General features: G+C 37.3%; 1 protein-coding gene across 1 annotated transcript in view; it reads left to right on the top strand.

Moving 5' to 3' along the window:
* Nucleotides 1–8,439, top strand: part of PXDC1 (PX domain containing 1) — a 35,973-nt gene extending 27,534 nt beyond the window's left edge. Inside the window, exons 3-5 of the mRNA XM_015888517.3 lie at nucleotides 89–206; nucleotides 4,265–4,376; nucleotides 7,531–8,439. Of these exons, the coding sequence (XP_015744003.1) occupies nucleotides 89–206; nucleotides 4,265–4,376; nucleotides 7,531–7,648 (348 nt within the window). The 3' untranslated portion in view covers nucleotides 7,649–8,439. The remainder of the gene's footprint in view (nucleotides 1–88; nucleotides 207–4,264; nucleotides 4,377–7,530) is intronic.
* Nucleotides 8,440–13,984: the final 5,545 nt, after the last annotated feature.

Genomic DNA, 13,984 nt, shown 5'->3' with positions numbered 1-13,984 from the left:
AGGCTTCTAGTTTGGCCAGTAAAATATGCCTCAAATGTTATTTTTTTTCCTCTGGTGATTATAATTCTCTTTGCTTATTTTATTCCAGTATTCCAGATCTGAAGTTGTCCTCACCTTTTTCGAAAGGTCTCCTTTAGATCAAGTGTTAAAAAATGACAACGTCCATAAAATCCAACCAAGCTTTCAAAGCCCAGTTAAAATATCAGGTAAGGTTTACTGGTTTGCTTTAAACTGCATTAAAAGATTGTCATTCATCTCAATACAAAGCCTGAACTAGTGGAGTACAGGATACTTTCAAGTGTTTTTTACATTCAGTTTTACAGAATTACTAAAACTCATGAGATTTTATGATCTCACAAAATTCAGCTGTTTTCATGCTTATATTTTTCCCCCAAATTGATTTGTATTTCATTTTGGGTTCCTATGGACATTATCAGGGGGATGTTACATGTGCCACAGGTATTACATTGGTAACTGCTAGGTTAAGTGTTCATCTGCAAAAGCTTTTGATGGCAAGATAGTGATCTGCATAAAGAAGAATGTTGACAAGCCCCAGAATAGACTTTGGATTATTCATCAGGAGAACCATCTACGTGCTCACTTTAGACTTGTTCCATCTCTGAACATTCTTTTACCCCTACTGCAATGATATGTGGGAATGATCTTGGGTGACTGGGCCCAGAGACATTGCCTAGGGAATGGTACGATAAGAGACAGCATAGCCCACAGCTGGATAGTGGGCAGGGCAAGAGGCTCAGAAGAGACTCTCCCTAATTTCTCGGGGTGTAAAGGAGACGGAGAGAGAATTATACTTTCAGATTTGCAAGATTCTGTTAATGTAGCCTTACAATACAGTAGAATTAGGTCATCTGGTCATGTTTCCTCTCTGGTCTACCTGGTAAGGCTGACACCTACAGCCTTACTTGTTGATACCTGTTGTTAAAATGTAAGAAACTCAACTACACATATCAACATCTTGGAAGCTGAAATGTTGTTACATTGTATTATTATCTGCCTCCCAGTTTGAAGAAATTTACAGTTTTGTACAGATGAAATCCGATTCAGAACTTTGCTTAGATAAACGTTTCCCTGAGTGACTTGGAACCAGTCATATCTCACTTAGGATGCAGTTTAACATTCACATTCCTAGGAATAAATGCCCATACAATTCAGTATCTGTAGGGTTACACACATAGGGCAACTGAGACAGAGAAGAAGGCACCCACCTAATTGCTGAGTTCTAGAAAAGAGCAAGAAGAGATAAGGAGATACATCTATGTACACGTACAAAGGTTTGTTCACAAAACTACAGCCAGATGTTCTGGAAAGTGAAGGTTAATGGGCTTTAGAAAATATTGCTAGTAACAAAGCTGCAGTAGTTGCTGATAGGCCCATCAAACAGTTCAAAATCTTGCAAGACATTGATGCTTGGAAAATCAAAGACAAATGAAAAAGAGACTGACAGAAGAGCAGGTGGCACGATGCTATCACTGATGACCCAAGCATGGGCTTGCAAGAACTCAAAGAAGCAGTTAATAGTCCAATACTGAATTTAATTTAACCTGGAAACTATTTATGAATTATAAATGTGCACATGAATTTATACCACATGGAAAGGTTGGGTTTCTCTTATCATAAAGCTTTAAAATATTAGATTTTGCCATCTCTGTGGTAAATGTCCATCATAATAAGGACAGGCTTTCTCAGATTAGAAAGAAATTCCTATTAATTATTTATTTTAATGATGATTTTTATCCCATTGACTGTTAATTACTGAATATTGATTTGATTTTCAGAATGGTTTTAAAGTGCTAAATTGATTTAAAAAGTAACCTTTATATGCAGAACTAATCTAATGTTACTCTTATTCAATTTTATACAGCTTGTAAAACTCTTTTCTATTACTGTTCTGCTCTTTTATTCTTTTCGGCACTTTTTTTCTTTGTTACACTTTCAAATATCTGTAAAATAAAATAAAATAAAGGAAGAAAACACAAGCAGTTCCTGACAGTCAGTCTTTAGAAACTGACGTCTGTTGGGTTATGAAGAGTTGGAAGGGACTGAATAATTGAACAACAGCAGCACACAGGTTGCACAGCCAGCCTAATGCAGCATTCCCCAACTTGGGTAGCCTCCAGGTATACGTTCAACATCTAGAATTCTTAGCAATTGTCACCATTGCGGAGAATTCTGAGAGATAAATTTCTCCTATCTGAAGGGTGCCTAGGCTGGGGAAGGCTGGTTTAATCCGAAGTACTTTGTGAGCTGAAGTGTGGTACTGAATGGTGTTTGTCTGTGCATAAAGGAGAATACTGTGTCCTTGGTTATTGCAGAATAGACACGATAAAATATAAATATATTTATTATAACAATTAATGGCATGCTTTGTATACTATTTAAGGCATTCACACAAGTGTGATTATGCTATTTATTATTTGGAAATGGATGGAGAAATCAAATAAATTCCTTTACCTTCTCTTGACGTGCTGCTGAATCTCACAGAGTAAACATATCTGGTGGGCTTGCTAGAATAGGTGGTATGCAACAAGATAATATTTAACTTTGCGAAAGAAGGGTGAGGGAGAATAGAAAAAGAAAAAGGCGTTCTCGTCACATTTCACTTTGGATCTGTTTGGCTTTTTTGGTTGGGCCACCTGCATCATCAAAAGATTGAAAAGGACATAATTTTATGTCCTTTAAAGAAAAGACTCCTCCCCAGACAGTCCCTCTTCAGACTGAAAAGGAATGAGAAGAACAAGGCTGCGAGTTTGCTTTTCTTTCCTTCTTGCAATAAATCATGTTTTAATTGCACTGCCTGGTGTGGAAAAGAGGCAACAAAGTTGGAGTGATACAAAGCTAACAATGAATTTGTTTTACTAAATGCAGAACAATCATAAGAGAATCATCCACATGCTTCAGCATTCTGACTAAATGAAGATACTAAGACTACATAAAGAAGATTTAGTTATATCTTATATACTCAGTTCATCTAGAGATAGTGAGCAAAACCTTTAGGGGTTCACAGATAAATTTCTCTAATTAGAGCAAATCTCCATTGTTTTTGCACAAAACCCTGACGTGTAAGATACAAGAATCTTTTCTCGCTCCTTTGTGTTCTTCTCCCATTGGAAAACGGTTCCTGAAGGCAGTCATTCTTGGCAAAATTCTATTCAGCTCAGGAGAACTTCAGCCTCCCACACCAACTGAAGACCCAGAACTGTTCATGCTCTGATTGTTGCTGCCCCAGAAAGGAAACAAGTCATAAAGATCCTAGAGAATCACAGAACAGGTTAGAGAATTGGAAGGGTTTGGTGGGCCACTTGGCCTCAATTCCCTGTTCAATGCCAAAAACTGAGAAAAAAGCAGAATATGACTATTTTACCAAGTGTCATTTTTTTTATTTCAAAAGTTTACAATATGAGTTGATGACAAGCTAATAAACAAGTGCCAAGACAAATAACTATGAATGAGGGAGATTGGCAGTATCAAATTTCAAACTGGGCTATCAAATCAGGTCTCTAACTTGGATCGCCGACTGGATTGTATCACCTTACAGCTGAGTTACTTGTACTGAGGGAGCAGGACTCCCAAGTTTGCATAAATACCTTTGACTGATGCAAATAGAAACGCACAACCCCTAAGAAATGTTTCACTCATAAATAGTGTATTAAAAGTATGGGATAAACACAGAAAAAGAATCTGCCCAGATTTATCACCTCTTGCCTTGATATTAATTTATTTTCATGAAGATGAATGTATGCAACAATTTGATTAGTGGAAAGGTAATAATAATATGGACTGCAAGACCTAATTCTTAATAAAATAAAGATGAAATTGGTGTTCAGAGTTTGAGGGGAGACAAAATTTTGAACCCGTTTTTCAGGAATATAAGCAGAGCTTGGAAGTACAATAGTTTCTTCCTCCTCTCTCCCTCATCCTTCACTCAAGAATATCTGTATTATGATTGTTTTTTCAGGGATTATGTTTTTAAACAATTGTCAAGAAAAGCCACATTATTGTTGTCTTCCTTAGAAGTTAAGACTGCAGTCCTATGTCAGTGGAACTTACTCCTGAGTAAGCATTTCAGGGTAATTGGGGTTTCCTGATATTTTAATAGTGATCCAAGAGATGACCTGTACATTCCCTAGAACATACCCCCGAAATGTGATAATATACTTATTTTTCAGCATGCTTTTATGCCCCTACCTTTCAGGAATTAGTTCATGTTTGTGATGTTTCACTTTTCCTTTTTTTCCCCCCTTAGAAATTATGCGTTCTAATGGATTTTGTTTAGCTAATACTGAAACGATAGTTATCGATCACAGTATATCAAACGGCAAAGAAAGGCACTTGGATGTTGACTCAGCAGAACACTTGTAAGTAATCACAATCCCTGGATGTACATACTCACCTGTAGATATAAAACCCTCTCCTCATTTTTTTTCCATGTTGAGTGTAATTGAGAAACAAAATATTGGACACCTGTTAGGGAGGAGGATGATAGTGTTTTGCCACTTTCCTGTACTCTAGCCTAAAGGGGACCAGTGAGAGATTAAAGAGGCCAATGTGTTTCTTGCAGCTCAGATCCATCTAACATGGGTCAGAGAACTCACCCACTTAAGCTCCAGGTAGCCTTTACAAACCTGCTGAATGCCAGGGAGACCTCCTTCCACCCTTGCAGCCAGAGGCTTCCATTTCAAGACTCGTTTCCTTTTTCTCTGGAAATATTTCTAAGTTAGGCATTTCCCCTTGGTTGCTCTGCATTAAATAATGCACTGGTTTTGCTTATTTTAAAAGCAAGGGTGAATTGGCTTTTCACTCCTCTCCCACCACCAGACTCCCGTGCCTAGGAACTGGAGACTGTGCCACCAATGCAGAATTGGAGCTGGAATTGCTGGCAGTTATTTTCTTTTCTCCTCCTATCTTTATCATGCCAGGAGCCGGGTTTGTAGGTTAGCAGCCAGATCTGTTTATACAATCTTTGTGGATAATAGAATGACAGTCAGAACTGTGTCACAGAGGGGCCCTGGGAAATTCTCTTGTGGCAGATGACTAATGTGTTACTGCCAGAATTTTACAAGAGTTTAAATATTTGGAGTGTAAAAACTGAGTCTTGAACAGGATGGAAGAATGAGAAAAAAATATTAATCACAAAAAATGTTACTAAGGATCAATACTGTATTAGGTTTGTTACAAGGCTAGAACTAGGCTCATGAAGCTGTGTACCTGTGTGTATTTATGTCCTTATTTTAACAGATCCTGTGTCAACTCATGCAGTCACATTGCATATCACAAACTATTAGCCTGCTAGTTCTACTTCTGTGCATTTAGTCTAAAGACAGGATTGAATACATGCTGACTATATTTCTCCAAGTTGGTGAATTTTCAGACTTGTGAAATGGTAGAGGGTGATTTGGTTTTTAATTAAAGAGGAAGCAGATAAGCTAATAGGAGTCCCTCAGAAAGAGATGTTTTTAATTCAGTAGGTGGCACTCTCTCCTCTCTGTGTCTTTATCTGTATGGCATATTGTTGCTGCAGTTATGATAGTTCTGAAATGATCCACTTGTACATAAAACTCAGGTTATGATCAGTTAATTATATAAATTGTGGGTCAGAAAATGTGCAAATGAGTCATCATCCACTAAACATATCTAAAATACAGGAAGCATAACACTTTTGTAGAATGTCAAAAAAAGAGATTGGGGCAGAACACTCAGATTTTATCTATCCTTTTATCTAAAATGTAAACCTCAATTGTCCATGACTGAAATGGAGATCAGTTTCCTGTCCCACACATTCTCTCTGATATGGATTTATTTGGAAAATATTTAAAATACTGTTCTATAAAAATATCTCAGCCCATGTTCAAAAATACTAAGGTTTCTTGAGGCACTGTTTGTGGAGGGCCTCTGCCACAGAACCAAGTCAAAAGGCTATTCTGTAACTAATTTGTGACATCTACCTGGGCATTTGTGAAACTGTTACTTGATCCATTCAGATCAAGTTAACCAAGGGTTAATTTATGGCTGATATACCATTGTCAAGAAGCTCTGTATTTGGATGAATTCACCCTGGAATAAAACCTTATCTATAGAGCAGTATTTGTATTTCAGGGCTGCAAAAGTCAATGGCCAAAGAGACACCTTTTTTATTTTTAGTGGTTAAAAAAAAAATTGCTAATTTCATTGGGTTCTGCCAAGTGTAAAGACCTAGAGTGAGATGGGAACATCTGGACTTCAATTATATGACTCATTGCTCAAGTGCTTTGTAGCTAACTTCTTTCCTTCATTCTTCACTCAAATCATAATAAAATGCAGCATCCTGACTTACAAATAAGATCCATGTTGTGGTGACCTGTAAATTAAAATGCATGGACAGTACTCAATCAGGATACAAGATTTCTGTGTGATTTATCAATTGCATCATTTGAGGAAGCTTTTGTGGATATGCAAAATTATGGCCTGTGCCCATTTGAAAGGGTCTTAAATCTAGTGAATTACCATGACCAAAAGACTTGAGCAAAATCCCAAGGTAGTTTATGCTTAAACTCAGTTTTCACCGATGATGAGACAAAGAATGGTGCAAATGATCAACTAGCTCTGATGAATGGTAAGAGTAGACTAAAGCCTTTTATGAATGCACTTTGTTGCTTCCATCCCTTCCTTAAAGAGTGGAGTCTTGAAGAAGAAACTTTTTGGTTTGAAGTTTATCACTCCTATTCCTTTTCAATGATTTATTCTAGGCTTTGGCAAGCTGATATAGGGCTTTGTGTTTGTGCCATGGAGAGGAGAATCAGTTTTTTCTGGCATGGTGATTACAGGTGCCAAATCTTGACTCTGAGCAACATGATTCAGGAATATCTGATTAAGTGGGCTTGGGTCATGCCATAGATTTAGTTACGTTGTTGTAGCTGTTTGGTGGATAGTCTTCGTTGCTCTTGGTCATCTCATAGACCACTTAGTATCCTAAGGAAGAGCCCACTCTGCTGCTAAGTCTTTTGGAAAGAATAAAAAGAAAAGCATCATTCAAATCAGGCAGGAAACAAGGTCCAGAGCAGAGAGCAAAGATCAGGGAGGTTGATTTGCATTCAAGATCAAGAAGATGTTCAGATTCCATAGGCATGTGATATTTATACAGGTTCTGTTGTAGATTGTTCAGACCAGGGAATCTCTTTGAAATGACAGTTACATTTGATCAGCCAGTCCCCTATTGATTCCCCAGATCATTTGATATGACTTGGTTAATGAATTATAGTACCTGCCTCTGGCTATTATCTTGGTGGTGTTATAACATAGAAAATATAGACCAGTATCTCCGCTTGTGTCAGGGTTGCCTTGGGTTGATCATAATAATATGCTGGGACAATAATGCCAGAGTCCCTGATTTGTATCCCCAGGTGCCTTATGGTGTGTGATTTTTCTGTCTCTTCAGAGATATTTTATTCTATGCTGATGCACTAGGAAGAATTTATCTTTATTGTATCATATGTCTTAGTATGAATGACAGTTCTTTGTTTTATCCATTTCTAGGTTTGAGAATGTTAGTGAATTTACTTCTGAACTGCAGGACACTGATGATCCAACAGCTTATGTCACCAATTTGTCATACTATCATCTGGTTCCATTTGAAACAGATATTTTGGACTAAGACTGTCAAACAGACTTTGCAGCTGACATCAGGCAACTGTCTTTTCTTGTGACTTTCAGCTTTGTGCTGATTATGCCTAGTACAGGTATGTGATGCAAAGCAGAAAAGGATTCCTACAAAGTATATCTTGAAGCTGATATTGTTTGATTCTTCACTGTGGCTCCCTGGGGCAACTTGCAAGAATGCTGTTCTCCTCTAGTGGACAAAGAAGTTTTTATTTTGCCAAAAAAGAATGAAACAAGGACATCTAAAGCTAAGTTGATTCAAGGAAAAACGTGATGCAGTGGCTGTCACACACTGATAAAACGTTGATGATACCAAAAAGGAACAAAGCATCAGTGGCACCAATAGTTACAGTGAAAGAGCTTCCATGTTTGTCCTCTATCAAGCTGTCTCTAACCCCTCCCAACATTTTAAACCTTTCTTTTTTAATTGAAAGATTCATAATGATCAGACACTAGGGATTTTTTTTTTCATTTCTCATGACAGCTTATAAGAAATGTCCAGTAGTTTGTTCACAAAGAGATTCCAGAGTAAATGATGCCTTATGTCATGTGTGCCTACAAGAAATAAGCTCATGAATTGACTGCTTAGTTTAACTTGTTTGAAGCCAAGGACTTTATTTAAACATCTGAGAGCCTGTCATGGTCTCCTGAAATAAATAAATAAAAATAATGATGAGTAAATAAGCAAGTTATAGCTCAAGGAGAAAGGGAGATGCTCATGAATTTTAAATGACCCATCTGAACTTTTGGGTTTTTTCTTAGGAATCCTCTTTTTTTTTTCTTCTTCCAGAATAGGAACATGTCGCAATTCTCAGTATTAGTGTTTACACAGGTGGGGTACATTTCTTCCTGTCACTTAACTTTCCATGGACTAGAACATGTGACTATCGCTAAAAGCAGGATTTCTATGGTGAATAATCTTCAGTGCTCCCCCTTTTAATATAAATAACAACAAAGGAACGTGAACATGGATTTGGTGGGGCAGATTCATGTTACCAAATAGTTTTAATGTTATGAACACAGCCAGAATTATGTGCCACAGAAATATTGCTTTTTGTGATAAATCAGTGGCACGTGCAACATGAGCTTCAGCCCGGAGATAAATTTGATTTGCATTAGGTGATTTTTGCAACAGCAGAACTTGAGTCTTAGCGGAACATCTCCTTCCACTAATAATAGGAATACAACCTATTATTCATACTATTCACTCAGCAATAAGCTTTAAACAGTTATTACAGCTCTCAAAGTTACCACACTGTTCTATTTAAGCACCAACCTCCCTCCCCAGCTTATCTTCGGTGGTAACTGAGCTTTTTTTCCCATTATAGCAACATAGGAGATTGAAGATCTACAGTATCAACACATTGGAGTGGTAGGAGATGCAGCCTTTAGTGAACTCTGTGCTCAGTTGTTAAGAACACAAGCCTTCCCCAAAAGGTCCATCATCCCTGTAGTTCTTAGACCTTCCTCTCAGGTAGTCATAGGCCAGGAGAAAAGAATAAGCAACTCTTGCTCTCCATGAAGGAGATATGGCAGAAGTAAAATCCACAGAACTGAGGCCATGAGTGAGACATGGATGGAAAAAGAGAATTGATTCTCCTGTGAAAACAGTGTGACCTACACATTTTTTTTTTTTTTTGGTCATGTAGTTCTTATACACAACAGCCCAAACAGGGCTTAAAACAGCTGAGTGATGTTGCCTTAACATTGAATTGAGATAGAGCTCGCAGGACAGTGTTCAACCACATACTGATGGAAGTATTTACAAGTGGCCCATTTGCAGGCGTTTCAGTCATCACTTCCTTTCCTCAGGGTGCTCTGGAAGCGTTGTTTTGTATGTAGAGTTAGGGAACAGTGAATTATTGAGTTTACAAGGATTGGGAAATGACAGTGAAGGTAGTATTAAACCAATACATGCTTGTAATGTAGATTAATGTCCATAATATAATAGAAATAAGTACATTCTGTTAATTATTCTGTTTTTCCCCTCTTGGCTGTGAAGGATATGGTACAACTTCCCCATCTCTAAAGGTTTTCAGAATCTTTTGTATAATAATTGTAAAGCAACATTTGCAAGTGTAAATATTAATAAGTTATTGAAAACCCTAACTCTTTTACAAAATATGTTTCCACGATATTTTAATGAAATAAAAGCATTACTCATCTTCAGTGTAACATCTGCAATTGAACATGATTTTTTTTTTAATTGCACAAAAGGAGCTCCCTACTGACTTTTTTTTTCAATTTTTCCAGATATTGTGGTCTATGAATCTCACCATCTCTAGAGGTCAGGAATTACAGAATTGTAATCCAATAACACTGGGGACACAAAGTTGAGACAAGTCCATCTAGCATTTTCTTTTGTGATTGTCACAGGAAGGTGGTATCTTTCTCAGCCCTTTTATCTGATGTATTTCTAATGGAAATGCAGAAGATGGAACTGAGTTATGAATTCGAAAATGAATTCTGGGCATATTTACATTAACCTTCCTTTCAAAAGTCAAGGTGATATATATCTCATACACCAGTGTTGTCCAAACTTGGCCACTTTAAGATGAGTGAACTTCAACTCCCAGAATTCCCCAGCCAGCATGGCTGGCTGGGGAATTCTGGGAGTTGAAGTCCACTCATCTTAAAGTGGCCAAGTTTGGACAACACTGTCATACACTATGCAGCTGAGTATTTACATTCATGTCATAACCCCCCTAGTTGACTAGGAACTAGTGCCTATTTCTCTCTAATCTACTTAGGATACACCATAGTGGTATTAGAACCTCCCCAGGTGGCATCGTTCAGAAGCTAAACAGGGTTAGGCCCAGTTGCCACTTGGATGGAAGACCTCCAGGGAATAACAGTGCTATATGCTAGAATAATTTAATGGCAAACCACTTCTGTTTTACTACCAAGAAAACAACACAAGCATCTCCTAAAGATGAGCTTGACTGGAAGGAGACTTTACTTTTTATGTGATTTGGGGGAAAATATGTCAAAAACGATTCTTCAGAATCCAACACTTATTTTTTCTTTTAAATGAATGTTTATTAAATAAGTTTTTTACAATGTAAAAACAATACAAATTGAAAGAAAAAAGGAAGCAAAGAACAGTGAAAGAAAAGTGGTGACTAGAAAAGAAATGAAAGAAAAAAGACAAGAGAAAGAAAAAGAAAGAAGTGGCTTCTGTTCTTGTTTACAGCAATTATAAATGCATTTATATTTTATTCTCTCTCTCTAAGGTTATGTTATAACTCCCTTCTTTCCATGTTCTGCCCTTTCAAATTTCAGTAAAAGCTTATACAAGTGGTACCTCAGGTTACGAACGCCTCTGCTTACGAACTTTTCGGGTTGCGACCAGCTCCGGCTGCAAAAATTTACCTCGGTTTGCGAACTCTGCCTCAGGGTACGAACCAGATCTGCGGCCATTTTCCGCCGTGACACATGGTCCGTGGCCGTTTTTCCGCCCATGCCATGTGGTCCGCGGCCATTTTTCTGCCCTTGACACATGGTCCGCGGACGCCGGAACGGACTAACGGTAATTACATTGAACCTTATGGGAAAATTTGCTTCGGGTTGCGAACAAATTGGGTTGCAACCAGAGTCACGGAACGGATTAAATTCGTAACCCGAGGTACATTTTAGCAATTACATGTTTATCATTTGCACATAATTCAGTTTCAAATTCTGTCATGTATTGTTCAGTTCCAAACATTCTTTTGTCTACTTTAAATCTCTTAACTGAACATATGGAAATAATTGGAAACTAAATCCTTCTGCAATCAATTGATCTTTTGACTCCATCTTATATTCTCCATGTTCTTGTTCTAACAGCTCTCAATATGTCAACCATTTCTCTTTGCCTGCTCTTTCTTTTCTACAAAATGCTTCTTGTGCTGAGATCCACAAAGGTGTTTTAACACCTCTTTTCTGAGTACTACTACAGTACTCAGAATGTACTACAGTTCTCTTGCATGTGTGCTTCCCCCTCCCCCAACTGTTGTTTAGTCAATGGTACAGTAAATGTAATTAATCCCCAAAAGAAAATAGTAACTCCCGTTCCTAGTGCTGAAAAATAATTCTGCCTTCAGTGAAGCAGCCTGGGAATTGCCTGAGTTCTTGGGAGATTAAATCCAGCCTAAATCTCTTTTTATAGTGAAGTAGCTGATAAGACCCTTATATTGCCAGTCATTTATATACATTACAATTTATTTCTGCCCAACACATTTTGTAGCTCAGGTCTTCTTGAGCAAATTATCAAAAGGTAAATGGTTCAGTGAATTTCAGCAAAGAATGCCAAAGAGTGCTTTTCATGGGAATAGGAGCAAATTACCTCTGAAAAAGTAATTTAGTTCTCAATGCATATGACAAATAAATTTGATATCACTACCTTCTTTTTATTCCTAAAAAATGATCTTCTGTTGCTCATTCTGCATTCAGTGCTTCCCCCTTTTCACATTATCCTGTCCCTTCTGGCCTTAAAACTTAAATATATGGATAATTAGCATAATTCTAATATTTTTCAACTATGTTTCACCTGTACATGGTAGCTGAATATTTTGTGATTTGCTTAGGTTGATTCTGAAATAAGGAACCAAAACGTGTTCCCAAAATTTCACATTTTCAGAGGAAAAAAATGTCTCATTGATCTACTTCAGTCTTTTTAATTAAGAATTTATTTTATACAGAATGCCAGATTTATTTTGCTTATTTTTTTGGACAGCAATTTGGATATAATCCATCAAAAATGCAATTGGTGGAAGAGTAGGTGGAGAATGAAGATATTTCTTCTCATAATATTTATTAAAATGGGATTTCCTCCAATTAAATAGTTTAATAATATTTTTGAAACAAAGGGAAAGGTTCTTCGCACAGCAAATAAATAAGAAATGGAAAGCTGCAAAATGGAATAGCCAGGAGATTCAAAACAGGATTTGAAACAGGATTTTAAAAATGAAGTTAGGAGGTTGTCTATCATCTAAATAATAGGGTTGTGTGGATTGAGTCAGATCCAGTCTATATCCTGAATTTGATTTGAATTGGCAGAGTGATCTGATTCATATTGCTAATTAAGTTTGGATCTCCAATTAATTTGATTCAGATTGCCAAACTAAATCATCCATTTGACGAAGTCAATCAGAAAGTTGCTTCAGTTTAGAAGAAGGATTTACAGTGCATGGGCAAAAGGCCATCAGACTGACAAGACTGATTTGGAAGCAATCAATTGACTGATCTGAACAGGTAATCTGATTTAGAAGTTCAGTTCAATTTAGAGATTCAGTTGAATCACCTTCAGTTCAAAGCTCTGAACTGAATCTTCGCACTATTAAATAATGTTTCAGGTCCTAGAGTGTCAATGTTGGTGACGAAAAGTGGGAAAAATCCTTTCACATTTTGTTTGTGGCTGGCCTTCTATTAGAAATACACCACCTGGAATATGAGTGCCTTTTTTGTTTCAATTCTATCTCCATCCTACCTTTATGCTCAAGATCAGCCAAGTACATTGGCTGCCAAGCTTATTTTAAAAGGCTTTCTGTAGATGAAGCCAGCAAATAGTCAAATCACCCTTATAAAAAGTTACTTTACTTAAATTCTTCACATGCACTGTCATAATAACTCTTCTCTTGATCATCTTAAAATTCTATATTTTTTTTTATCATGGTCTCTCTGTGTTGTCATTTCATGTAAGTCCCTTGAGTCATCCCCCCTCCTCCCCAGGTCATTTTCCATTTCCATTTTCAAAACTCAAATGCATTTCCTTTGCAGTGCACATAAATCAATATATCCCCCTGCATTTGGCAGCTTGGCATAACTGGCAAGTGGATGCATATAAGTCCTTGACGTCATATTTTAAAATTGCTGCCTTCACCTTCTGTTTCCAAGAAACTTCTCAGAAGATGAAATGAGCTGTGGTGGATGATGTGATTGCATTCTGTAATGGATGACAGCAGGAAGCTGTAGTTTCCTGGATACAAACGATTTGCTTTTGCCTCATTGAAATGGCCCTGGTATGGAAGCAGGGGCATGGCCATTAATACCACGGCCACCTCACAGGATATGTTTCCTCTGAAAACAAAACTGTATCAGCAAAAGCCTTTTCTGGAGTATGAATCATTGACTCCCTACAGGATAAATTTGAACTGATTTACAAAGACACACGCACCATTGCCTATAGTGATTTTTTTTTTCCATCTACAATTGCCAAATAATTCCTACAGTGTGCTCACTAACATATTCCTGTGTGTAAAGAAAAACACCAGGAGGATGTGAATTTCTTTTTCCTGCTCTTCCTTTTTGCTTGACTGTAGAATTCCATCTGACAAACAAAAAAAACCCAAGT

This window comes from Python bivittatus, unplaced genomic scaffold (genome assembly GCF_059951505.1).
Source record: "Python bivittatus isolate LINGU-HERP-01145 unplaced genomic scaffold, Pbiv_v1 ctg000840_np1212, whole genome shotgun sequence".
In the NCBI taxonomy this organism is placed as follows: domain Eukaryota; kingdom Metazoa; phylum Chordata; class Lepidosauria; order Squamata; family Pythonidae; genus Python; species Python bivittatus.
Note: the sequence above shows the minus strand (reverse complement) of the source record. Positions and strands in the feature narration are given on the sequence as shown.